Here is a 27,898-nt window from a genome sequence, read left to right on the forward strand (position 1 = left end):
TGCTACTCCCTTGCCCTCCCGCTGCCCTTTCTTTCACACTGATCATAAGCAGCTTGCTTCAGGGAAGGATGACAGGGGATTTTATATTATACACACAACTCACTTACATGCACAGTGTTCAAGAACCAGTGGGAATTGAATGGGGACCAACCTCTCATGGATCAAATAAACCCCGGAGGGGTGATGTCATTAATCCTCCTCAATGTCATTAATCCTCCTTGACTCACCAGATAAAATCAAACAGATCATCATACTACAAAGGGTTAATATATTTTCTACAAAAAGCTACAGGACCCAACATTTCAGATTCTTCCAGAGAATGTTGGAATTAGCTTAGTTTCTGCGGCAGTGAGATATGCTGGTATATTTTTCTGTATTTTCCTCTTAAAAATACAAAGCTTAGTTTGATCACTTTGAGCCCTAGGTATCTGCTGGAGTCTGGTTTCAAGAACCGCTGTGAAAAACAAAATCCATGGATGCACAAGTCCCATACAATATCATAGTAAAGGTTTGCCTTTTCTTTTCTTTTGAGGAGGTGAGAAATTTTCAAACCACAGATGCAGTGGCATCACTAGGGTTGGTGTCACCCGATGCAGTAACTCATACTGTCATCACATGGAAATCCTCCCCTACTTCACCATATCACAATTTTTGCAGCTAAAATGCCAAAAATAATAACAAAATTAAAACCTAGAAATAACAGCAACAATGAAAACAACTCTGTGGGCTTGTATCACAAGCAAGAGAAACACTAAAGACTTTATAAAACTACAACTCCCAGGATTGCATAGCAGTGTGCTATGACAATTAACATGAAATCAAACTACCTTAAATTTACAGTGTAGTAGATGCACCCAATGGCTCCCACACCACAAGCCTTTCTATGCTTACTTAGATTGAACCTCAGATAGCAGTCTGCCACACTTGCAGCATAGTAGACCCTTGGTGGGTCTGGACCAAATTTGGTGCACATACTCTTCATGACCCAAATTAAAATACTGGTGGGACTGAGGGGATCTGACAGAGGATGATGAGAACTGCAGTTCTGCCACATCTAGAGACTGGAGCTCACAACCGGGCATGTAGCTTTCCTCCTAGTTGGTCAAATGGATCAGCCTATTTGCATGGCTACATGTCCCAACATCCTTACCCCTTTACTAGGCAAGCTGGGGATGATGGGACTCACAGAAGACTGAGTCATCTGTTATGATGAGAGCCCAGTCAGTTCTGGAGCTGATGTGATTTGAAACCCAGCCAGGTCTGGGGCTGATTGAAGTTGCTGCTACGGATGGGAATTGCAGCCAGTCTAGTCAGGGGTTGATGCAAGTTCCAGCCTGATATGGTCATAGACTGATGAGCTGTACAATTGATGAGCTGTACAGCTCATCAGCTGTACAATTGTTTTGTACAGTTCTATGCATGTTGATACATGCATTTTCTAATAAGAAAATTCACAAAATCGAAAGCACTTAGTATTTCTAATAAATAACATTACAAAATGCCTAACCCAAACAATGCCCAGCCCAGCTTAACTAAATTTACTAACTATCAAGAACTACAGTTAACATATTATCTTTTTTTCTATTAAAAAGACAATGTAAAAAACAGAACAAAACCATATGGCTTCCTGTGAAATAAATATTTAATGGACAAGACTTTTAAATATGGATATGTGTTTTTAATTTATCAAATCGGCTTTTAATGTTTGCATGAAAAGCCTGTCTGATTGTGTGTTGTTGATTTGTTGTTATTTGCTTTGTTTACCTGTGTTACATTATTTGTTTTATTTACTGTGTACTTCTGGTATTGAATGGCTGGCATTTTTGTTGTGAGCTGTTCTGAGTTTCGGTGGGGAGATGAGATGGGATACAAATAAATAATAATAATAATAATAATAATAATAATTATTATTATTATTATTATTATTATTATTATTATTATTATTATTATCTACCAGTCTTTTGAAAATGTTGCTTCTTACTTCCTTCTGGTCAATGACAATAATCTGCCCATTTTGGTTGGATCAGTCAGTTTCAACAACCAGTCCTTATTCACTGGATTATGTTATTGTTCAATTTCTGTATACTAACTAATCTTGATGGTCATGTATAATTGCAATCTTATTTGTGTCTTCTCCATTTGGTCAGGTTATGGCGGTAGTGATGATGCACTTCGTTTCATGATATCAGGTCTAAAAATATATGAATGGGGACAAGAAGAGCAGCATCAGAAGACACAGAATTTGCAGCAGATCTGTAGTGACATGGATTATGCTTAAGAGTTATTAACATACCTTACTGAATCTGTTTTTGTTTTAGCTGGATGACTAGAAAAGCTTTTGTAGTAATCCATTTGCCACTAGGGAAAGATAAAAAGCCTTGTGCTTTTTCGCTTTCCAATTACTATTTATTTAAACTATGGCAGAAGGGGTCATGGATGGAATTTGGGCTTTTCCTGCCCCATCAAATTTCCACTTAATCAGAAAATACTCTTTTATACTCATTTGTATCACTTGTCTTGTAGGTCTCCTCTCCAGTACTACCCATGGAGGAGTTGGAAAGCCTGAGAAGACATAGTTAACTGAAAAGATATTAGGGACACCCCCCCCCCCTTGCATACATATTTGGCAAAGAAACACTGAGGACAAATGTCACTCTGTCAAATCCCAGAAGACATGAATCCAGAATCAACTCATGGTCTATTGTATGGGAATATGTACTGTGGAGGATAAGACCAATTTAACAAAAATCATTTTGATTTCAAATGACAGGAACGCTGCTATTTCAGTCTTTATGTCTCTGCTTTCAAAAACAACAAATATGGAAGAGGAAAATCTTTCTAATTCTACTAAACAAATTTCTTTAACTTTTAAAAAGAGACATAAGACCTGTCTGGAAAATACCAAGACCTTAACTGAGGGGAATCATCAACATCCCTTGAGAATGTGAAATGTCCTCTCACATACACATCCCTGAAAATTATTCAGTAAGGGAGGGAAATTATATTATATATACAGAGCATACATAGTTGATTTGGGTCTGTTTTCCCTTCTTGGAATGGATTATGTGATGTGTGATTTCAGTAAACAGAAAGAGAGATGTCATTACAACAAAGAATGAGTAGCTAAATTTGCTCAGTGAAAAGAGAGCAAAAATAAGCACCTGCCAAATTGCTATTCAGTTTTCACTTATTTTAAATGTCTTTCTACATCATTTGTTCTTTTAAGTGTGATAAACATGTATAACAAGCCAAGAAAAAACTAGGACAGAAGAGAGCTTAAACAAGAGAAGTTCTGGCTGAATCCATGGCGACCTACTGCACTAGAAATTTAGTTTAGAATTGTCATCTTTTGATCGTTCACTTTTTCCAGACATTCCAAGCATAATTTCCAGGTTGCTGTATCCAAAAATGTATTTGTTCTCATTCTAGCATTTCCCTCATGCATGATTTGTCACTAGCAAATAAAGTCAACTAAAATGCAGTTGCAACACCAGGATGCTCAGTGGGTTGACACACAATTGAAATTTTCAGCATTACTGTTGCTTTAATTAAAAGTTCTGTCCTCATTTTATTTATAACTAGTTTGGGTACTCAGTAGTGCCCGGGTTATTTGAAAAATTCAATTCAGTGTGGGCAATTCTGACAGTTCCTATCCCACTTGTTTTTAGTTTTTTTTCTCCAGTTATATCTTGGCTTCTGAGTCCAGAAGATGATCGCTGACTGTCTTCTCCCCCTTACATTTTTGAACTGTTTAAGACATTTTCCTAACAAAGCATGACAGGTGCTGATAGGAAGTCCCCCTGGGTTGTGGGAAGGGCTATGTTATGCATAATTTCTTCAATGGATTCTAAGAGTTTAGAAAGTTGGGTGGGGGTGTCATAGGATAAAGGCCCTAGTTTTCTTCTGATTTCTTATTCCGACTAGAGGTTATACATGAGAAAGATCAGAATACAGCACACACTATACGCATGTGTGTATTGCAATCAACTATAATTCCTCACGATTTACACCAGTGGTTCTCAACCTGTGGGTCCCCAGGTGTTTTGGCCTAAAACTCCCAGAAATCCCAGCCAGTTTACCAGCTGCTAGGATTTCTGGGAGTTGAAGGCCAAAACATATGGTGACCCTTAGGTTGAGAACCACTGATCTACACAATTAAAGGCTTTGTCACAATCTATAAAGCATGTTGATTTTCTCTTGAAGTTCTTTGGTATGTTCCATTGGTGAATATATGTTTGCAATATAATCTCCTTTTCTGAACTCAGCTAGCATTTCTTGCTCCATATATGGTAAAAGTCTTTATTGTAAAAAATAAAATAACATTATTTTGTTTGCATGGAAAGTTAATGCAGTGGGTCAGTGGTTATGGCAATCCCTTCAATCCTTGAGACTTTGAATGTATATTGAGTGTTTCTATTGCTTTGTTTTCCATATATGTTTGCAGATTGTTGATAGAATTAGGATGGACACTCTTTCTTGAGCTTGCATTGGTATGCCATCTGTTTCTAGTGATTTAGTTTTCTCCCAGTACTCTGAGAGCAGCTTCTACTTTACTTTCTAAAATTCTGGGGGTTTGTCAAAAGTTTTTTTTTCTTAAAGGATTCTAAAAGGAAATTTTATAGCATCTTCCAGATGATCTGGGAGAAAGACATCTGTACCCTAAGTTTTTGTAGTCTACGAGTACTTCATCAAATGCAGTCTGAATCGATGAAAACTTATGCTACAAACATCTGTCTCCCAGTTAGTCTCAAAAGTGCTAGTATGAAGCATGTACACTGTAGAATCAATGGAGTTTGACACCACTTTAATTGTCATGACTCAATGCTATGGAATCCTGGGATCTGTATTTTAGTGAGGATCAGCACTATTTGGCTGAGGCAGCTAAAGACTTTGTAAATTCAGCTTTATAGCTTTTAGACATGACAGTTAAAGTGGTGTCAAACTCCATTCATTCTACTCCAAGATTCCATTGCATGTTGATATGGACTAACATTAATATGTTTTTGAGTTCTTTTTGTAAGATTCCATAATCCTTTAATTTCTGTTATATTGTTCTTCAAAGACTGCTTTATTTTTTATTTCATTTTGAATGTTGGACTTATGGCTCCCCATTCTTGGTTTAAATTTCCCTTTAATTTCTCACATCTTAAGGAAAGACATCTCTTGGTATACCTTTTTTTATTATCTCCTGGTCTTTGCATTACTTATTATAATGGTCCACTATGTCCCTACCTAAAAATTGCTAAACAGTTATATTCAGTATTCTGAGCTTATTTATGCCGTTGTTTACTTTTGCTTCTCATCTGTCCTTAACTACTTGTCCTTAACTTGACTACAGATAGATTCTTTTTGTGTTCCTTCATGATAATGTCCTTGGATTCTATCCAGAGTCCTTTTGGTTTCTGCTCAGTTCGGCTTAGGTCACATCCAGACTGACTGAAAACTCCCAGATTTTGTTCCCATTTCTTGCCATTTTCATACTATGTTAAAATAAATCAACCTGGGAATTTGGTAGAAAATGTTTCTGATTGTACTGGGAGCTGACAAAAATATGTTAGAATGAACAAAACTGTCATGGAATTTTAAAATTAAATTGAAAAGAACAGGAGCAAATTCTGGGACTTTCTGGTCTTAGGATATATCCTTAATCCATCCTGAATTATAGTACTGTAGTAAGATTATTTTCATATTACTAATGCTAGAATCATACAATCACTGTATTGTAGAGACAGCGGAAGGCATTCCATGGGTCACCTAATGCAAGTTCCTGCCAAATTAAATCTTCCCTATAGAATCATAGAATTGTTTATATCAAAATGCAACCTAAAAACATTATAAAAAAACTAATAACCTATTTAAAATAACACAAACACAAATGCATAACCATTAAAGGCCGGGGAAAGTCTGTGTTAAAAAGCATCATTTTTAAAAATAAGCAAAGACAAAGCAACAACAGCAAAAAACAAAAAACAAAAACATGCATTCACTCATCCTTATCAAATATGTTAAGTGGGCTGTTGTTGGTCATAACTGCTCCTGTCATAATTTGTCATATCTAAAAAAAAGTTACTTTGGGAGCTCCCTCCTTCTCGAATTTCCAGCCAGCATGGTCACAAGTTGGAGGAGCTTCTCTTTCTCTCTCCAGTGAGAGTGATAGATGCAAGAAGGGCTTGGGAGAAGTTATTCTCTGTTGTTTAAGGAAAGCCCTTCCTTTACAGGCCTGGTTTCCTTTTGGTGCCAGGTTAAAGCATGCTATTACAGTTTTTGGAGCCCATGGTGTTATCCAGTTTGAACATATACACCAGGAGAGGGGGAAATGCAACCCCTAGATTGTGTGACCCCATCTAGAGTATTTTGGGGACTTAAGAGCCCTTCAACAGAGTCAATTGTTTTGGTATTTCTATTTAAAGTTACCCTCAAATGTCACCAAATGCCCTCTTGAGGGTGTTGGGGGCATTTTCACATTGGCTATGCTAACAATTTTTTAAAAAAAATTCAAGAAAAGTAACTTCTCTAAGCCACAGGGTTTCATCCTGGGCCCGGTTCTGATCAACATCTTCATTAATAACTTAGTCAAAGAGTTATTAGCCATGAGCATCAAGTTTGTATATGACACCAAACTGGGAGGGATAGCTAATACTCCAGAAGACAGGAGCAGCATTCAAAATGATCTTAACAGATTAGAGAGATGGGCCAAAACTAACAAAATGAAGTTCAACAGGGACAAATGCAAGATACTCCACTTAGGCAGAAAAAATGAAATGCAAAGATACAAAATGGGGGACACCTGGCTCGACAGCAGTACGTTTGAAAAAAATGTTGGAGCCCCTATGGAAGACAACTTAAATATGAGCCAAAAATGTGATGCGGCAGCAAAAAAAAAAAAAAAAAAAAGCCAATGGGATTTTGGCCTGCATAAAGAGCAGTATAGTATCTAGAGCCAGGGAAGTCATGCTACCCTTCTATTCTGCCTTGGTCAGACCACACCTGGAATCACACTGTGTCCAATTCTGGGCACCACAACTGAAGGGAGATGTTGACAAGCTGGAATGTGTCCAGAGGAAGGCAACTAAAATGATCAAGGGTCTGGAGAACAAGCCCTATGAGGAGCAGCTTAAAGAGCTGGGCATGTTTAGCATGCAGAAGAGAAGGCTGAGAGGAGACATGATAGCCATGTATAAATATGTGAGGGGAAGTCATAGGGAGGAGGGAGCAAGCTAGCTTTCTGCTGCCCTGGACACTAGAACGTGGAACAATGACTTTAAACTACAGGAAAGGAGATTCCACCTGAACATTAGGAAGAACTTCCTGACTGTGAGAGCTGTTCAGCAGTGGAACTCTCTGCCCTGGAGTGTGGTGGAGGCTCCTTTTTTAGAGGCTTTTAAGCAGAGGCTGGATGGCCATCTGTCACGGGTGCTTTGAATGCGATTTCCTGCTTCTTGGCAGGGGGTTAGACTGGATGGCCCATGAGCAGAGCCGGCCCTAGGTATTTTTCAAGTGTAGGCGAACAGAATTTTGGCGCCCCCCCCCCCCCCAAAACCAATCACTGAAAAATAAAAGTGTTGGATAAGCAAAAATGTTGGATAATAAGGAGGGATTAAGGAAAAGCCTATTAAACATCAAATTACATTAAGATTTTACAAATTAAGCACCAAAAAAACCATGTTTTACAACAAATCAACAGAAAAAGCAGTCCCGTCTGCACCCCTGTATGTTTTGCGCCCCAAGCGACTGCTTAATTCACCTCATTGTTGGACCAGCTCTGCCCATGAGGTCTCTTCCAATTCTATGATTCTACGAGAGGGGAAAATGCAAACCCATAGACTGTGTGTCCCCATCCAGAGTATTTTGGTGCCTTAAGAGCCCTTCAACTAGGTCATTTTTTGGTATTTCTTATTAAAGTTACCTTCAAATGTCACCAAATGCCTTCTTGAAGGAGTTGGGGATTTTCAAATTGGTTATGCTAACAAATTAGAAAAAAGGAATATTCAAGAAAAGTACCTTCTCCAAGCTCTGCATTTATCCCTCAGGACAATTATAAAGTTATTTGGCAGACTCTACACTCTGAACAGCTCCTGGAAGAAAATACTGCTTGTACATAGCCATGAAAGGGGTTTTCATGAGATCGTTTCTGCCCTTCCCTGTACTGTCTGGCAAAGTTTATTTAACTCTTGGCAGGACTGCTTCACACACAAAACGTATACAGACACCACAAAAAAACTTACAGTGTAAATCACATAATTTATCATTGGAGTGTGAGTGCCTGAGTAGTGCTATGTCCAAATACTCAAACGCAGATCTGTGTGTTTAGGAAAGAGTTAGTCAACTCATCCAGACATTTGATTCCTCCCCCCCTTCTTATTACGAAAGTGTCAGGAATTCAACCAGTTAAATTGCAGACTTTAGAGTTCATGCACTGACTCTAGGATGAAAGTAATGTAAACTCTCAAGTCACGTGATGAATGAAACATTTCTCCGGCAGCTATTAATTCTGGAAGCAACCCACGAAACTTTCAGAACTCAGGAACTGAGTAGATGCACCATCTCCTCAGAGCTTTGGGAAGCTTGGAATTATTTGCAGACTCACGTAAGTTGTTCAAAGTCTCTTGCTTCTTTGCTTCACTGCTCTGGATATATTAACTTTTATATTATTTTGCAACATAGAGCACCGATAAGCTATACAGTCAGAGAGCCTTGATTCAATAAGTATGCCTGGTAGCAAACCTTACCACCTTCTGCCTTTAGCATTTATATATTTCATGCATATCAGAATTGTTTTTGTATGTGTGTATGCCGTCAAATCGCCTGCCAGCAAAGCCAACCTTATGGATTTTATAGGATTTTCTTAGGCAAAGAATATCCTTTCTTAATTTGTGATTATGAACATTCTCAGTGACTGATCTTTAGGAAAAAATGGAAATATATTGGAAAGTCTAGAAAGATTGTAAAATGACCTGCAAACAAATGGAAATTTCATGTAGAGTTGTGCAGTTACCATCATCCTCATTCTCATTATATTAAGCATTTGGATAGTACACATTGGTTGTTTATAGCCTTAATTTCAGTAATTTGTGCAAGAACCTGGAAGACTTGATGACAAGTGTGATTGTCTCCATCTTACAAAAGGGAAATTGAGTCTTGGAGACATTGCCTACCTAGGGTTAGGAATGCAGTGTGTTACCGTATGCAAGCATCCATCAACATAACCTAATAATAATAATAATAATAATAATAATAATAATAATAATAACAACAACAACAATAACAACTTTATTTTTATATCCCACTCCCATCTCCCCAAGGAGACTCGGGGTGGTTTACATGGGGACAAGCCCAACATCAACATACATTAAAACACAAATCATAATTTAAACCTAGAATTGTCAGCTATGACTGGCAGTGATTCTCAAGGGTTTCTGATAGAGACCATATCTGGCAATGCTAGGGACTGAACCAAGGACCTTCTGCATGGAAAGCCTGTGTTCTATCACTGAATTATGTCTTGTTGTTGTCCCATGTCTCCAAGTTGTTTCTGAATTACAGCAACCCCAAGAGTTTTCTGGGCAAGATTTATTTAGAAGGAGTTTGCCCATGCCCTCCTCTGAGGCTGAGAGAATGTGACTTGCTCAAGGCCACACAATGGGTTTCCATGGCTGAGCTGAGATCTGAACTCTGGCTCCAGAGTCATAGTCCAACACTTCAACTATTACACCATGCTGGCTATGTCTATACAAGGAGTATTTCATAGAATCATAGACTTGGACGAGACCACAAGGGCTATCCAATCCAACTCTTCTTAGTAGAATATGGTAAGATATCCTATAGTAGGATATGAATCAGAGGCTTTCAATTTCATATTGCTCACAAAACTATTGCACTGCAAGAAATGGACATGCCATAAAAAGGTGGACCTTAGATTAGTGATAAAGAAGAGGCTTTGCATGTGAAAATCCCAATTATTGTTATTTCCATTTGCCGGTTAATGGGGAAGATCTCTGCTTGACAATTTGAGAAGCCACCTCAAAACAAGCAGGCAATATTGAATGAATGAACCTTGTTTGGAGATTTTTAAACAGAAGTTGGAAGTGCTTTAATTATGTATTCCTACATAGAAGGGAGTTGGATTCGATGGCCCTTGCAGTCTCTTCCAACTTTGTGATTTTATGAAACAGCCTGGCCTAGTATATGCTGCTTCCTGTGTTCAGAGACTACTCTCCAGGAAAGCTGCTTTAAATATTCCAACCTTAGTATGGTGCTTTACTCTGTCCTGAAAAAAGATTTTTCATTTACAAATCTCTAGAATTAATCTTTAGTTTTTCAGATTTGATCCCTGGTTTTCATACCTATCCCTGGTTTCTCCTTCAGGTTCTGACTTTCCGCAGAGAGCTTTGATGTTCACAATGGAACATCCAAATGTGACCCTGCCTGTGGTGGCTGCTGCTGCTGCAAGCTCTGGCCCTGCTGCTTCTACTCTTGAGAAAGGAGGAGGGAATGGAAATGAATACTTTTACATCCTGATCGTCATGTCCTTCTATGGAATCTTTCTAATGGGAATCATGCTGGGATACATGAAAACCAAGAGAAAGGAGAAGAAGTCCAACTTGATGCTGCTCTATAAAGATGAGGAGAGGGAGTGGGGACAAGCCGTCAAGCCTCTGCCAACCATCTCAGGACTGAGATCTGTCCAGATTCCCATGATGTTAAGCATGCTGCAAGAGAGTATGGCGCCGGCCCTTTCTTGCACCCTCTGTTCCATGGAAGGCAGCAGCGTGAGTGAGTCTTCCTTGACAGATGTTCACCTCATCATTGAAGAGGAAGTACCTGGTGCTGAAGTGGGAGAAATGGCTGAAATGGCTCTCCTCAATGACAGCAGTGAAGGCTCTTCAGAGAGCATCCATCAGAATTCCTAGCAGCTTCTTTCCTCAAATGAAAGACTAACAATTAATCCCAATTTTGCATCCTGCCTTGAACCACATACTTTCCAAAAGGGAAGGGGTGCTCATTGTGTTGTAAGAAGCAGAAGAGGCAAAGTAGCAATGACTAATGTGTAATAGAATGTCGCTGTTGTGATGTCAGAAGGAGAATTTCTTCCCTGGCAAATCTCTTAGTGTAGCCTCTGCTTCCTTCACAATATAGGAAAACTTTGGGAAGCAATCTGCTTTGTGAATGAAGTATGTTTTGACAGCTAGCCTTGTGGATTTGTGCTGCTGATTTTTTTCAACAATCTTTTGAATATACTAAGGGCAGGAAGAATGCAATGCAAAGTTAGATCTTTGCTTTAATCTGTGGCTGAACAGGAGCACGCTTGAACAAAATCTCCACACTCCAGATCAGCAGAGTTATGTGGGAATCAATAGTCTTGTGTGGGTATATCTGAGCAAGATCTGTCTTTGGGATCAATTTTATGTGAATGGCAATGAAAAAAAATATATGCCAATGGAGATTGTGCTCGCATTTACATGACCATTGATTTATGTCAACAGAAACTGTGATCACAGTTCACAGGGCTACTTAATCTTGCTTTCTTTTAATGGCAATGGTGAAAGCAACTCAATACAAAAGAATGAAAGTGGGGCTCCCTTACCTCATTAACTTTGCTTGTGATGCATCCATTTCTGTTTGTTAAATTTGCCTTAATATAAGAAAGAAGATGGTTCCTTTAACAATTTATACCACACCTAAATTAGAAAACTCAAACCTTAGCTGAAGTTCCTAAACAGATGGAGCCAAAGCATGCTATATTGCTCTTTTCCTCCTCTGCTCAGCACTTCTGCTTCGGTGGTTCGAGGAACTCTGGATATGGGGCATGAACTGAAGCTGCGAAATTCATGCATTGTATAAAATTACAGATTGATAATATGTGTCCCTTCAGATTTCAGACACCCAATATAACTAGTATAACCAGTCCAACAATAGCTGAAGGTTGATATATTCACCAAACCTGCATTAAACTATGATTAGCAGTGTTTATGCAGTGTTTACAAACACACTTCAAGCCAAGATTTTAAAAATTCTGGTTCCATAGCTGGCTACAAACCAATGTTTTGTGAGTTTAGGTCTCATGCCATCCCATGGTTACTTGTGACCATTGTTTGTCAAAAGATTGCAACTGAACCATTATGTATTGATTGTGTTGCAAAATGTAGGCACATTTTAATGAAGGCTATAACATTGAACTTCTAGTGCTATGATTTTTTAAATCATCTATTGTATTTCACCATGACATCAATATTTGGACTGGTTTTGACAACAGAAATGTTGCTGAAATGCCTGACTGACTTTTCCAAGTTAAACAGCTTAGAAACACACTTATTGTCATGGGAAAGAAGTCTGGGAAAACAGCATGAAAAGGAGACGGAGAAAATCAGGTCAAAACCCACTTTCTAATCCCAGCTCCAAATTCAGTATAGTAGGGTTGGTTTAATGTTATGGATCACAGAGAATGGTCATTTCATCTTTCTGATGTCATAGGAAATGCTTTGTTTTGTTTCCAGGGAGCTTTGTTACTCATTGACAAGTAGCTGCAAATCTCATTAAAGGCAATGGGAATATTTTTATGGATTTTGCTGAACAACCCATGAGCACAAACTTTAGGTTATTTTATTCCAAGAGGAACTGTTAAAACTTTTCAAAGAAGCCAAGTTAACTTTTGGCATTTTGCCTGGAATCACTTGAAATCTGAAACTTTCCAACTCAGACTGTCGTTTGAATTGTCACATTTTCTTCCTTGCTGTATCCTCATTTCTTTTCACACAAATCTTTTTGTGACTTTCTCTCTCCCTTCTTTGTTGTTTTGAAAGACAAATTTGTATATACTTTGATACCAGATTGTATATATTTGTCTTATGTATTTATGTTTAATTGGTTCTTTCTGGTAACACTTGTTTTTTTATTTAAATAAAGGAATCACGTTGTGTGTATTTTCTGTGAGGCTTTTTATTACTCCAAATTATTCTCTATGATTCTCAGAATCAAATCTCACTTGTACCATTAGTTTGACCTTTTTCAAGACAATTTATTTCAAATGTAATCTACCACTTCCCCAACAGCCATGCGAGAAATGAATACCAGGGTTTTTTTGTGCCAGGAGTGACGGCTTCTGGTATGAGAGAATTGGCTGTCTGCAAGGAAATTGCCCAGGGGACACCTGGATGTTTTGATGTTTTACCATCTTGTGGGAGACTCATGTCCTTGCATAGGGAGCTGGAGCTGACAGGGGGAGCTCACCCACTCTTCCAAGATTCGAACCACTGACCTGTTGGTCAGAGGCTCCAGGAATACCAGTGAATGGAACTGAAGCACTTGGATAACTTAAAAACTCAGTGGTGTAGTTGTTATTTTTAACCAAAAAAGGTACAATGAACCAACAAAAAGTTTATAAGCAATTGATTATTAATTCCCCATTGATCAGAAGAAGCATATGGAAAGAGAAGCCTGTGGACCACAAATGGGACCAAATGCCCTCAAACTCTCTGCCAGTAGCCTGAAGTACTTATTTTTCTTAAAATTGTGTCATTAGAGAACATCTCCTTCTGTTAACCTCACTAAAAGATAAGAAAAAGCCCACAAATAACCTGCTATACACCTAAAACCTCCCAGCAAATCTTTTCTTTTTGACCAGATAGTAGCCACAATAGCTACATGCTACCACTTCCCATTGCCATTTAGGCAATAAAAGGGGAATATGGGGCTGCAGATGGGTGGGTATTATGGTCAATGGGGGTGTGGCAGTGGGTGTAGCTTCCAGTGTTGTATAGTTGTATACTCCAACTATAGGTTTGTTCCGGATGGAAGTAACAAATGGAATCAAGATAACACAAAGTAGTTTGCATTTTAGATTATTGATGTTAAAGAGGTAAACTTTCAATGGAAAATCTTTCATCAAGCAAACCACTGAATCTATTTTCATAGGTTACAGAAGCACAACAACACAAGCACGGTGAATAAATGCATGTGGGGATTTAGTTGAACTCCCACAGATTCTGTCCATATGACCAAGACCTTGAACAGGGCAGAGACCAGCCTGACTTCTCTGCTCCAGTGCTGACTCAATGTAATTGCATTCTTATGTTTCTGTTGTCTCAAAAAAGCTTAGCTGATACCTTTGTTTATTTAATAATACTTATAACCTTATTTCCCCATTAAAGCAATACTGAAAGAATATTACAGTAGAGGCAGCAGAATTTAATAACACACAACAAAATTATATATTCATTAAAAAATAACACAGGGAAGCAATACCAACACATTAGTAAGGACATTATGGAACAGCTAATCAGTAAAATCTAGCATGGTTTTTTAAACAAAAGCTTTTCCCATGAAAGATAGCAAAGGAGGGGACCCTGGTGAAGTTCCAATTGACAGTCCACCATGACAACCAAGTGAGAAGAGTTGTGATAGTAGGACAAGACACCTTCCACTGCCACTCATATTATGAACCCACAGAAACACCAAGCATGCCTTGACACTTGTACCTGCCCTAATGGTATAAAATGTTGCCAAAAAGAGAGAAGAAAAAACAGACCAGGGCTTCCAAAGCTGGTCTTTATAGTCAGAGCAGGCTCATAAGGATGTCTGCAATCTGATGAGACACTTAGGACTTTACTGCATGGGGCAGGCAAACCAGCATCACAGCTAGAATACCACCTTTGTTAATGGTCCCTATTACACAATGCTGTGTACATACTTCAGCCAGCATGCCTCTTCCCAATGATCCCTTGCAATCCCATAACATTCTCATTAGCTAGCTTAGTGTGATGGGTTCATTTTGCTTCTGTGCTGGCAGAGAGCTGAATTCTCTTTCTTTTCCTCTTCCCCTTCATTGTTCCCAATTCATCCATTTCTGTGCAACTGTGCAATTGAAGAGAGTTGTGATATCAAGGATTCATTTTCCAGTACATCTGCTCTCAATTATAGTACACCTGTAAAGAGTAGCAGATTCATGTATGAAAGTCCTTAGACTTCTTTTCTAGAGAACTGTCATCCACCTTCCTGAACTACCCCAATAGAGCTCTTTAGCAGAGTATCTTAACTATAGTGGGCCACTGGGTTTTGATTGCAAGACCCCTTGTGGATACCAGAATCTTTGGATGCCCAAGTTCCATTAAATACAATGATGTAGTTAAATTATGTCTCTTATATAAAATGGCGAAATAGTAGTTTGCTTTCAGAATGTTTGTTTTGTTTTGTTTTCAAGCTAGGGATAATTAAATCAATGGATACAAAAAATGTATGTATGAAGGGTCAAGGCCAACTGTATCTCATCATCTACAAATTTCAGGATTCCATCGGATGGAACTATGACAGTGACAGTTCAAGTGGGATGAAGATACTATAAACATGATGTACAGACTTCAGTTAGAAGACTCAGTCAAAAAGAGCACTCTCTCCTAACTCATTCAGACAGAAAACTGCTCTTTGTAAAATGAGATATATATCCATCTGGTGTTAGATGCTTTCTGGTAAGATGAGCGAAAAGTAAAAGGCAGGCAAATGTAGAGCATTTTACAGATTGGAGGAAAACATGGATCAAATTTGTGGAAGTATGCCAGTAGGGGATACAAAGGAGACATGGAATGAAGTTTGCAGGAAATGGTGAGAAATGTAATAGTCTCCACCCCCTTGGCAGGAAATGCTGAAGATAGGAGAGTTGTAGATGCAACATTGTACTAATGGTTTTGATACTTTGCAAAAGACGAGTGTGATAATCAGACAAACAAACAAAAACTATTGTGGGAAGAATGGTTATATAACACCAAGAGGGTGGGAAAGTAGTTCTGGGATCTCAGGATAGATTCAACCCAGATTGTGGGAAAGATGAATTATGGACACTGTAAACATATTGGTGGCATTTCGATCCCTCAGTCTGGAGATTCCAGGCCAGGTTCCTAGAATGCCATGTTATAAGCACAGGCAATCCACACTACTTGGCCATAGGCCAAGAAGGAACTTTGGCATTGTTCAAGCATAATGTGAATCCAAATTCTTATTTCCAAGAGGTCCAGGCTTCTGAACAGGGGAGACAAAAAAACACCATATAGTGTAAACAGCACTAAAAATAATTGCAAGAACAACAGCATTCAAATAGAAGGGGTCAGGATGTAGCACAAATAACCTATATAGAAATGGTTACAAATCTTCCTCCTCAATTGACCTAACATCTTCCTAGTATAGCACTTGACTTATGCCTCTGTGTAAACTCAATGTTTGAATTCATCTTTTCCATCAAGTTTTTGACCAGAACAGAGTTACATTTGTTTAAAATCTGAAAATATAACTGACATAATAGGCACATTATTTTAATTTTCATTCTAATTATTTAAATTGAGTGCATTGATTAATGCATTTTTTTTCCAAACTTCATACCAGTTTTTACACCAGCATAGAGAAAACCTGTTTAAAGCACTAGATGTAGAACAGGAAGACCCAAATTCAAATCTATGGTAATGACATTTTTGAAATTCATATAATTTTTACCCTGTTCTTCAGCCACAAAGGTACTCAGAACAGCTTACAAAGTGTTCATTTGCCCTCAGGCTTACAATCTACATAAGAAAAATAAGCCTCTATACATAAGAAGTGATTAAGCTGTATCTTGCTGGCTGTCTCCCTCCCACTCAAATAAATAACATTTACCATGTGACCTTAAGGAAACCTGCTGTAAAGATTTCACCTTGCTTCTTGAACTTCTTTGTTTGCCCTTGTTACTACAACAGTATTATTTTGTTCCCTTTCCACGAACTCTGTACCATCTTCACCTGATGGTCAGTGAATTCCAAAAACTAGCATAATTTCTTTCTTTCTTTCTTTCTTTCTTTCTTTCTTTCTTTCTTTCTTTCTTTCTTTCTTTCTTTCTTTCTTTCTTTCTTTCTTTCTTTCCTTCCTTCCTTCCTTCCTTCCTTCCTTCCTTCCTTCCTCCCTCCCTCCCTCCCTCCCTCCCTCCCTCCCTCCCTCCCTTCCTTCTGACATGAGTACACACATTGGCACACTAAACAGTATTAATATGTTTTATTATGTTATGCTTTGTAGACTTCAGTTAATTCCTCAAATGTTATCTCATTTGGCATTTTTTATTTGACAAGTTATCATATATCATTATCAGTGATCACTTGTGTCCAAGTAGGATGGCCTTCCAAGCGTAAGGTCTTGGCGGTGGGTTTATAGGTGACTGTGGAGTCCTATTCTTGACCTGCATGTTCTTCTCAAGGAGGACATCAGTTTCCAGATGGAAGGCAATCCCGGTCAGGGTTGACTTGGCACACCTTCCTCTTGACACGTTTCTCCTTTTCGCCCTCCATTCGTACCTCTTCGAATTTCACAGCATTATTGGAAACAGCTGACCTCCATTAGAGCGCTCAAGAGCGGGGGCTTCCCAGTTCTCTGTGTCTATGCTACAGTTTTTAAGGTTGGCTTTAAGACCATCTTTAAATCTCTTTTCCTGTCAATCAACCTTTGCAATCAACTGCAATTCACTGCGTTGAATACCTTTGCGAGGTCAATGAATGCCATGTACAGAGGTTGGTTTTATTCCCTGCATTTTTTTTAGAGCTGTCATGCAGTGAAGATCATGTCCACTGTTCCTCTGGAGGGGTGGAAGCCATTCTGGGATTCTGTACACATCTTGGAGATGTGTGATTGTTTGTAATGGAAGGGACGAAAGAGAACTTAAATGTCAAAAGTTCAAATATCAATTACTGCCATAAAAACGGGCACTGGAGAACAAGTGTTGGTTGGTAGCACAGATTTCCTTGTACCAAGAAGCTGAATAATCTGTTGTCTCTAATTCTAGCTCCTGGAGTTTGAATCCAGTTTTATTTGACATAAGCTTTCATGGATTTCTGCTTTCTTCATCAGGTGAAGTGTGCTGCAGCGTAAGTGGCTTGTGGACTGAGCTGTGCTGGTATCTTCTCTTATCATCTCCAACTGCAGAGAAAACTCTCAAACATTTCACTTTGCTTATGGGTAGTAAAAAATTAAGTTGGCAGCTTTAGCAACATGGAAAGTAATAAGAAACAGCAACAAACATTGCAGTCAAGCTTAACTTGATCCAGCAGTCCCTGAAATACGATTTTAATAATACACATAAGCCAAGTAAAGCTATATATAATACACTTAGAATTAGCTGTAAATTCACAATATGTTTCTCTTCAAAATCTAATGCAGAGCCTCTATTCTTACTTTTGACATTAGGGTGGAAGATGTGCTGGATTTCCACCACACATATCCCATTTGATTAGGTGGGAGGAAAGCTTTGCACAAATAAAGCACATATTCAGTCTGGCCAAGGTATAAAAAATGTAACAGCAGCAGCAACAAAACCACAACAAACAAGTCTGCTTAACTTAAAATAGTTAATTGACAATGACATAGGAAATCATTTCCTGAATGCCTGTTGACTTGAACACCACAGTAGTTTCTTAGCACCATCAATCAAAAGCTATAGGAGAAAAACTCCAATTTTCACTCCTTAATGGATTTTCTGTCAGTAGTAAAAAGGTGGGAACAAGACAAAAGATGGGGAAGTATGCTTATCCTGCTCTTCCAAGATTCCTTTAACAGTCACATGGCACAGAACCAAAAAGAGGTGGCTGCATACCCATGTGGTAGGTGGATTTTCTTTATTTTCCTGGACAAATCAGGGGTGCAAAGGAAGGGACAGTGATTCCACCTCCCTGGGCTACTTGAGCCCAAAGAGAGCACAATAGCTGTGGAGACTGCAATTTGGGATCCCACATAGGGATCCAGAATAGTTGTCCTAATTGCTCCAACACAAGGAGCACGTTTTGGACCTTCTCCTGCAGCAGCATTAACCAGCTTAGCCTGAGTTAAATCGCATCACTCTGAATGTGCTGTGTAGATGTACACAGGTTAATGCAATTTTACACTGTATTATTTGGCATTTATATGTAAAATGTCCATTGTTGCTGTTGCATGCCTTCAAGTAATTTCTGATAGTGGAACCTTTCACAGGGATTTTCTAAGGCTAACAGCACGTGACATGTCCATGGTCCACTTGTGGATTTCATGGCTGAGTTTCAAGAATTTGAACCATGTTCTCCAGAGGTATAGTCCAGTGCTCAAGCTACTATTCTGTGCTGGTTTGTATATGATTAGAGGCAACCATTTATTGAGTGCTCATGAATGATATGTGTTTAACTACTTTTTAACCTCCACATTTTTATTACTTTATCACATTATCATAACATTGCTGCCAAACCATTTCCACAGCTGAATAGAAATCAAGAGAAGTCTTTAAGTGGTTAAGATTAACCTCATTGTTTGAAAGAACAATGGAGATGATTAGCATAACCAACATTTTATATCACATATAAAGGTACTATTGGACAAATGTTTGTTCATAGACAGCTAAGCAAAATATTGGATAAGAAGATAGATAGAAAGATTGATAGATTGATTTAAGCATTAAGTACAAACAATCTCTGTTCTCAACATGCTTACACTTGGCTTACTGATGCAGTGGTTTGATAACTCTCTTGCAGCAAGTAACATCAAGAATACAGCTCCTGAATTTTTAATTCAGCCAATTCGATTTTTTTATACTCAACAGCCATATCAGGGGCATGTTTTCAATGATAAAACTGATTCAGTAGATGCCCAGAAACAAATATATTCAAAGGTGTGTTATCATACCCTTGCAATGTTTGAATCTTGGTTTCAAGACCCTCAAGACTATTAAAGCATAACTCAAAGTTGCAAAGATTATGGCATGTATTTTAACCTTATATCCTGCAATAACCAACTGCTGTACTATCAGCATCACATCCACTTTATTGTGACTGTAAAATCTGCTATAGGCATCTCTTTTCCCACTTCACAAATTTCTTATGATTGCTGTGAGACTACTGAAGCAGGTTGACAAGGATGAGGAGATATTTGCCAATTGCTCTCTCTCTTACATGAGATGCTAACAGAAACAGACTTCCTAGTGATCGGACAAATTCAAATGGCCTCTTCTCAATGCTACTTTCTCACAGTAAGCTCCCTGCAGGACTTCTCTGAGGCCTGAACCCACGCCTACTCAAGCACAGCAAACTATAAACTAATTAAATCAAGTCTTTTGCAGGCTGGGAAAGTAAGAACACATTTGTTATTGTTATTGCTTTAAAATGCTTGAAAAATGTTGGGTTGGTACACAGATAATCTGATGAATACATGTGGCAAGACAAACACAGAATGTTATGGTATGATAACAGATCAAACAGATCTCTTTGTCAGATGTATCACACTAAGAATTCAAACCTGAAGATAATCAATGAGCATGCCATAATACCATTATTATTTTTTCTTTAAGCCTGGGTTCTACATCTGTTAAATCAGCCAAACCAAGAAAGTTTCAACCCATTACTTTCTACTTGTTAATGTTTTTGGTAAACATATAGAGACTGGACCAACAGCTGCTGCAAAGGTGAACAAAATGTAACCTCCCATGTGTTGTACAGTTTATCACCAGAATGGCTCTTGGATTATGCCTTTGGATTGCATGATTTTAATTAATTGGTTTTAAGTTTAAGTTGTTTTTAACTTTTTTGTTTTTAATGTACAGTAGAGTCTCACTTATCCAACATAAACGGGCCGGCAGAATGTTGGATAAGCGAATATGTTGGACAATAAGGAGGCATTAAGGAAAAGCCTATTAAACATCAAATTAGGTTATGATTTTACAAATGAAGCACCAAAACATCATGTTAGACAACAAATTTGGCAGAAAAAGTAGTTCAATACGCAGTAATGCTATGTAGTAATTACTGTATTTATGAATTTAGCACCAAAATATCACGATATATTGAAAACATTGACTACAAAAATGCGTTGGATAATCCAGAACGTTGGATAAGCGAGTGTTGGATAAGTGAGACTCTACTGTATATGTTTTGTTTTATTGTTTGTATGTATATGCAGCATCAAATTGTGCCTTTTTGTGAGCTGCTCTGAGTACCCGAGGGGTGAGAAGGTCAGGGTATAAATGCAGTAATAAATAAATAAATGCTACTCCAATAATCTATTAACATTGTCTTTGCTAGGCAGAGCCAATGGGAGATCCAGTCAAACAACTGGAGGGAAGAGATGTTTTCTGTTTGCCCCAGTCTATTGTCTCTGCTTTTAGCTTTTCATAGATTCTTGACACCCAAAGGATGCAGTTTGAAGCAAACTTGAAGAGAAAGCTTGGGGCAAGGTCATAAAAAGTAATTTCCAAATGGTAGCCATTTTGAATATACCAGTTCTTTCTTTGATTTTATAAGTGAACATTTAGGCATGTAAACTTTGTCTGTAGCAAGTCTTATTTATTTATTTATTTATTTATTTATTTACAGCATTTATATTCCGCCCTTCTCACCCCGAAGGGGACTCAGGGCGGATCACATTACACATATAGGCAAACATTCAATGCCTTTTAACATAGAACAAAGACAAGACAAACATAGGCTCCGAGTGGGCCTCAAACTCATGACCTCCTGGTCAGAGTGTTTCATTGCAGTGATTCATTGCAGCTGATCTCCAGCCTGCACCACAGCCCGAGCTACGTAGTCCAAGTCTTGGCTACTATTCTATCGAGCAGTTATGAATGTGCAAACTAGACATATGTATTCATGTTTATGCTCATGACGCTATTGTTAACACCACAAATGTCCTACCCCCCCAAACCTACCTTAGCAGCCAGACCAAGCAATGGAGGTCAGTTCTGCCAGCAATTGTGGCACTGTGAGAGAATGTTTCTAGCCCTCTCCCACCATAGAGATGTGGTGTGACACTAAGAAGTGGGCACCTGCCACGATTCCTCTTATCACTGCAGCTCTCTAATGGAAGGAGGCTGGAGTGAGCATCCTGCTGCACACTGATCTTCAGGAGAACAAGCCTATGTTACTCAGAGCAACTACTGCCTGTTACGGGAACATTGAGGAGTCAGGTCAGAGGGTGATACATAATAACTTGTAATGCAGCTGTTATACAGTGTTCCCTCACTAATAATAATAATAATAATAATAATAATAATAATAATAATAATAATAATTTTATTCTTATACCCCGCCCCATCTCCCCGAAGGGACTCGGGGCGGCTTACATGGGGCCAAGCCCAGTCAACAACAATAAAATAACATCAGAAAACAGATTAAAAACAATGAAAACCAGTCGTAAAAATTCACATATAAGGACAAATGGTAAAATCTAGATAAAATCAGGAGAAATCTGGGCCAAAGTGCTAATTATGTCAAAATCATCAGGAGGGGGTGGATTGTCCAATTTGTCGTCACCTTCAAGGTGCTGGAAGAGGCGTAAATACGGGGCTATAATTGGAAAAAACAACTGGTCGGGGGTTACATTCCAGGACCACTTGCAATAAGTGAAAATCCGTGAAATAGGGACACTATATTTATTTTAATATTTACACATTATATTAGTAGTTAGGTGGCTTTTTTCCCCTTCGCAAGCCTTCTTCCTGCGCTGTATAGGGTTTGGTCTCTTGTCACTTTTTTGTCGGAAACTTCAAATACATATAATTGCATGAAGATAGGATTGGGGTCCACCTGACATAATGATTGAAGCAATTGCACTTCCATGTACAATTTAATTGAATCTTTCAGGGCTGCAAGAAAAAAGAATATCTTCCTTTCATTTTTTTTGGGCTATGGAAAGTTACACATTATTTCCTTGAGCTCTATCAGCGAGATTAATGGCTTGTGAGAGAACATTTGGGATTTAGATTGTCATCAAGAGACTCATAAAGCAAACATGTTTAAAGTGTTCTGGAAACACAGCCCAGTCCCTTGGTGTTTTGAAGTATGAATGCCAAGTTGTGCATAATGTTAGAATAATGCCCCCCCCCCCGGCATTAAAACAAGGATGGTGGGACGTACAGCAGAATATTTGGAATCCTTGTAGGCTCAAAGGAAACATATTGGCTCCCTAGCGATGCAAATGCCTTGGTTTGCACCCCCTCTAAATTATTTTCCATGTGAGCCACGGCCTGCACGTCATACGTCACTAGAAAGATATAGACAGTGACAGGGAACATTTTTTTAAAAAAAAATCACAGAAGATCTCTTAAGATCAAATGTGAAGTTCAGCTTGGAAAATGATTAATTTGCGTGAACAGGACATAGTAAGGGTCATGATTACATAGACCCAAGTTGTCTAGAAGAGGCATACATGCCTCTTCTAGACAACTTGGGATTCTCTCCAGGGAAACAGCATTTTAGGACTCCTGCACATAATCTACGCTTGTGCGCAGAGGAGCCAGAATCATTCATTTAAGAGGAATGGGAGCTAGGTCAATGAGGATTTGTTTTGCATTGTTTCTAGGATACTTCAAGGATAGTAGATGATCTTCAGCTTAACCATGAAAGAAAAGAAGGAAGATCTGCACACTCCCACAGCTGGTTTAAATACATTTCTTCACAAGAAAAGCTAGGGATGTGTAAGTAGGACATTTATAACTCTGACTGTACTGGCTATGACCTATATAGCTTAGTCCCAGGCTATCTAACACATCATATTATGTCCCCATATCAGACTTCCTGGGCCCTCAGATTCTCATGAAAGAATCAGTGAAGTTTGATACTTTAATTGCTATGGTTCAGTGCTATGGAATTATGAGAGTTGTAGTTTTGCAAGACCTTTAGCCTTCTCTGCCAAACAGTGATAATGCTTCACCAAACTGCAATTCCCTTCTACCTTCTGTAATACAATTGTTGTCAGCCATTTTGGGAGAAAGATTGGAGATTAAATATCTATCTGTCTATCTGTCTGTCTGTCTGTCTGTCTGTCTGTCTGTCTGTCTATCTATTTATACCCCAAAGGAGACTCAGCACAGTTTACAACAAGGGCACAATTTGATGCCCTGAACATATCAACATAAAACAACATATACTTTAAAAACACATCATTAAAACATGTAATCTAAAGCAATGAACTATTAATTAAATAAATAATAGTTAAAGATGGCACATGCCCTTTCAAGCAGCTAGGTTGTAGGAGTCTTAAAAGTAGTCTCTTTCAATCTCTCCACATATTGGAGTTCACCAAGCTATCACTACTCCTAGGCATTGATTCTCAGGTCAAAAGTGAGTGCTGCTACCATGTTTTCCCGAAAATAAGACAGTGCATTATATTAATTTTTGCTCCCAAAGATGTGCTAGGTCTTATTTTCAGAGGATGTCTTATTTTTCTATGAAGAAGAATTCACATTTATTGTTGAACAAAAAATGAACATTTATTATATACTGTACAGTAGTTGTCATCACAAACGAACATAACCAGACAAACTGTCAATCCTATCAAGAATTTCTTGTTACTACCATTATTTCCATGTACAACTGGTATGTACATTTACCAATCCTGCATGCTCTGGTGTTCTGTTCGGCAGGCGGCGGGCATGCTTCCAAACAAAAACTTTGCTAGGTCTTACTTTCGGGGGAGGCCTTATATTTAGCAATTCAGCAAAACTTCTACTAGGTCATATTTTTCAGGGATGTCTTATTTTCGGGGAAACAGGGTATTTCTGCAGCACGCGATGTAGCAATCAAATCTTAGGATGAGTCTATATGGGCATGAAGACCCAGGTTCACCTGAGTTTGACGCCTCATGATGTTCCTGCACTTCCAGAGAGTATTGTGGATTATTCTGGGTTAAACCAGCTTTGCCCCTCTTCAGGCAAAGTTGGGGGATACTCTGGAATTTGCTGGAAACTTCACATATCCCACAGCTTTGGGGCAATGGGTCAGCTGGATCAGGTCTAATTGGCCCTATCTGTTGTTCAGAACAGACACTGCCACCATCACCCTTTCCCTGTGCTGGTTCCCTTCAGGAAAAGAGGATGGATCACACTGTCTTCACTCCCAGCAAGCCACAGAGCTCATTGGGACATCCTGGCAGTTGTGGGCACCTTGTTCTGATTTCAAGTGAGGCACCTGAATGGCCAGGAAGAAGGTGGGGAAGATATTATTTCTTTAGTCATTGCAGAAGTTGGAATTCCTTTCCTCCTACCACAACATGCTCCTCCTCACTGTATTGCTGCTATAGCTGTCCACAATGGTCATTCAGTTTTTCACAGAGTAGCAGGTATTGGAGAAGCACCTGGCTATGTTCTCAACAGAAAACACAGACTGGTGACATCACCTGTTGAGACTTCCAGAAGACCACAGTAGATCTCAGTACAAAATGTCTTCAATAGAGAGCGTGGAGGGTATTGGAGAGGCATCTAGCTAGGTCCCTCATAGAAAACATAGGCTGATGGTATGATCTGCTGAGGACTGCAAGGGATTACTGTGGATCTCTTCAATATGTGCAAGATGTCTTCAATACTCAGAGAGATCAGAGGCTGTTGGAGAAGCATCTGGTTATGTTCCTAACAAAAGGCGCAAAAAAGATTATCTGCTGAGACCAATGAGCTAAAGGTGCTTGCAAGCAATGTTAGAGCAGGAAGCTGAGACCTCTTGATTCAGTTTGAAAGAGGACATTAACACAACATGGAAATATTAAGAAATGAATTGCCTGCAAGTTCTCCTCAGTCTGCACCTGGCTTTAGAGATATAGCCCAAGACTTCTTTGAATCCCACCACTCTTCACCAGTCATCGAATGGGCATTGGGGGCAGTAGCCAACTATTGCAGAAACAGGGAATCTAGGGGAACCTGTGGATCTCTTATGCTGCTGCACACAACTGCATAGAATCTCAGCCCATGTTGACTAGTGTGGGATCTAGGGGACTGTATATGTGAATTTTGATCTTATTCTAAAAATGCTGAGGCATCTTTGTTTGAGAAGGATAATACTCCACACTCTGGGAAGACAGAGAGCTTTAATTTTGCAGTCTGAAATGATCCAGCTGCTCTGTTTCCCAATATCAACACAGTAATTCTGAATTTTCTCCCACAAGATGGCGCACCAGGGCTTATGCTCATTTCTGTACACATGATGCTACATGTGAGGCCAAAAGAATCTATTTGAAGGGTGACACTTTCACAACCATGTCTCCCATGGAATATTTTGCTGTGGAAATTTACAGTAATCTCATCATCCAGTCCTGAATTGTACCCTGCCTCCCCCTGCCCCAGTTTTGACTGAAAACTGAAAGAAGTCTGCTCACTGTCAATTGCTCATTGAAGTCACTACGTCATCTGTAAAGCAGGCAATTCATTTCTCAATATTTCCATGTTGTGCTCATGGCCATACTAGGTGGGAGATTTAGGCTCCTTCTACACTGCCATATAAAATCCAGATTATCTGCTTTGAACTGGATTATCTGACAACGTAGACACATATAATCCAGGTCAAAGCAGGTAATATGGATTATCTACTTTGATAATCTGTATGATATGGCAGTGCAGAAGGGACCTTAGGGAAATGTAATTCCAAAAAAAAATAAAAATCTCATACTCTGATTCTTATTGATATGCATATTACATTACTTACCAGTGCTTCACATTTTGCTTCTTTATTTTAGTTACAGTAGAGTCTCACTTATCCAACATTCATTTATCCAACTTTCTGGATTATGCAACACATTTTTGTAGTCAATGCTTTCAATACATCATGATATTTTGGTGCTAAATTCGTAAATACAGTAATTACTATGTAGCATTACTGCATATTGAACTACTTTTTCTGTCAAATTTGTTCTATAACATGATGTTTTGGTGCTTAATTTGTAAAATCATAACCTAATTTGGTGTTTAATAGGCTTCTCCTTAATCTTATTATCCAACATATTCGCTTATCCAATGTTCTGCCGGCCCGTTTATGTTGGATAAGTGAGACTCTACTGTATTTTAATTTTTGTGAGCCACCCTGAGCTGCAGTTTTGGAGAAAAAGTGACCCCTGCCCTTGTTCCAGTGTGCCCATCCCCAGGGTAGACAGTACTGAAACATGGGCATGGTTTGTTACACAACTACCCTACCTAATGCCATCAAAAGCAACAATACTTAACTTCAAGGAAAATATGTGAAATATATGATCCATGCCTAGTATGTTCAATATAGGGATGGAAAAGTTAGATTGGGGATGAAAACTGGCATAAAAATAATAAATCAATTTGAAATGTAGTGATTGGATAGAGTTCTACTAATACCATTGTTTGCTAAAAGGACAAATCAGTGGATCCAAGAGCAACGCTGGAACTCTCACCAGGACACAGAATCTCTAGACTGGGATTATCGCATTTTTGGACTCATCACAGAGCAGCACAGCTCACACATAATGCTCAACAAAATAGAAGATACAGGTAGTCCCCGAGTCACAAACACCTAACTTACAAATGACTCAGGCCCCTTCCACACAGTCCCATATTTTCTGCTTTGAACTGGAATATATGGCAGTGTGGACACAGATAACCCAGTTCAAAGCAGATATTGTGGTATTATCTTCCTTGATATTCTGGGATATAGGACTGTGTCAAAGGGCCCTCATAGTAAAGAACAGGGGTGAGGCAATAGAAAGTGAGAGAAATCTACCCCTTGGAAGGGAAATTTACTTCTTAAAGAATCCTTGTTTCCACAGCAAGCCACAGTTCTCAAAACCCAATGATCCCTATGCTATCCAAAGCCTGCCTATCTGTCTATCTATCTATCTATCTATCTATCTATCTATCTATCTATCTATCTATCTATCATCTATCCACACACACACACACACACACACACACACACACACACACACAGAGGAGCCCCTGGGGGCGCAGTGGGTTAAACCGCAAGCTGCTGAACTTGTGAGCTGAAAGGTTGGCGGTTCGAACCTGGGGAGGGGGTGAGCTCCCACTGTTAGCCCCAGCTTCTGCCAACCTAGCAGTTCGAAAACATACAAATGTGGGTAGATCAATAGGTACCACTTCTGCGGGGAAATAATGGCGCTCCATGCAGTCATGCTGGCCACATGACCTAGGAGG

At 38.9% G+C, this 27,898-nt stretch overlaps 1 protein-coding gene across 1 annotated transcript; it reads left to right on the plus strand.

The window, feature by feature from the left end:
- Nucleotides 1–8,358: 8,358 nt before the first annotated feature.
- Nucleotides 8,359–12,920, plus strand: kcne4 (potassium voltage-gated channel subfamily E regulatory subunit 4). Its single transcript, XM_008106287.3, has 2 exons — nt 8,359–8,587; nt 10,366–12,920. The coding sequence occupies exons 1-2, from the start codon at nt 8,536–8,538 to the stop codon at nt 10,908–10,910; spliced, it is 597 nt and encodes a 198-aa protein (XP_008104494.2). The 5' UTR covers nt 8,359–8,535; the 3' UTR covers nt 10,911–12,920.
- The last annotated feature ends 14,978 nt before the right edge of the window (nt 12,921–27,898 follow it).

Source organism: Anolis carolinensis, chromosome 3 (assembly GCF_035594765.1).
Source record: "Anolis carolinensis isolate JA03-04 chromosome 3, rAnoCar3.1.pri, whole genome shotgun sequence".
NCBI lineage: Eukaryota > Metazoa > Chordata > Lepidosauria > Squamata > Dactyloidae > Anolis > Anolis carolinensis.

Excerpts from the sequence above, each read along its gene's own strand:
- kcne4 (XM_008106287.3), top strand. The coding sequence starts at position 8,536 with ATGCACCATCTCCTCAGAGCTTTGGGAAGCTTGGAATTATTTGCAGAC. Across the intron at positions 8,588-10,365 it reads GGAATTATTTGCAGACTCAC|GTTCTGACTTTCCGCAGAGA; the intron begins GTAAGTTGTTCA and ends TTTCTCCTTCAG.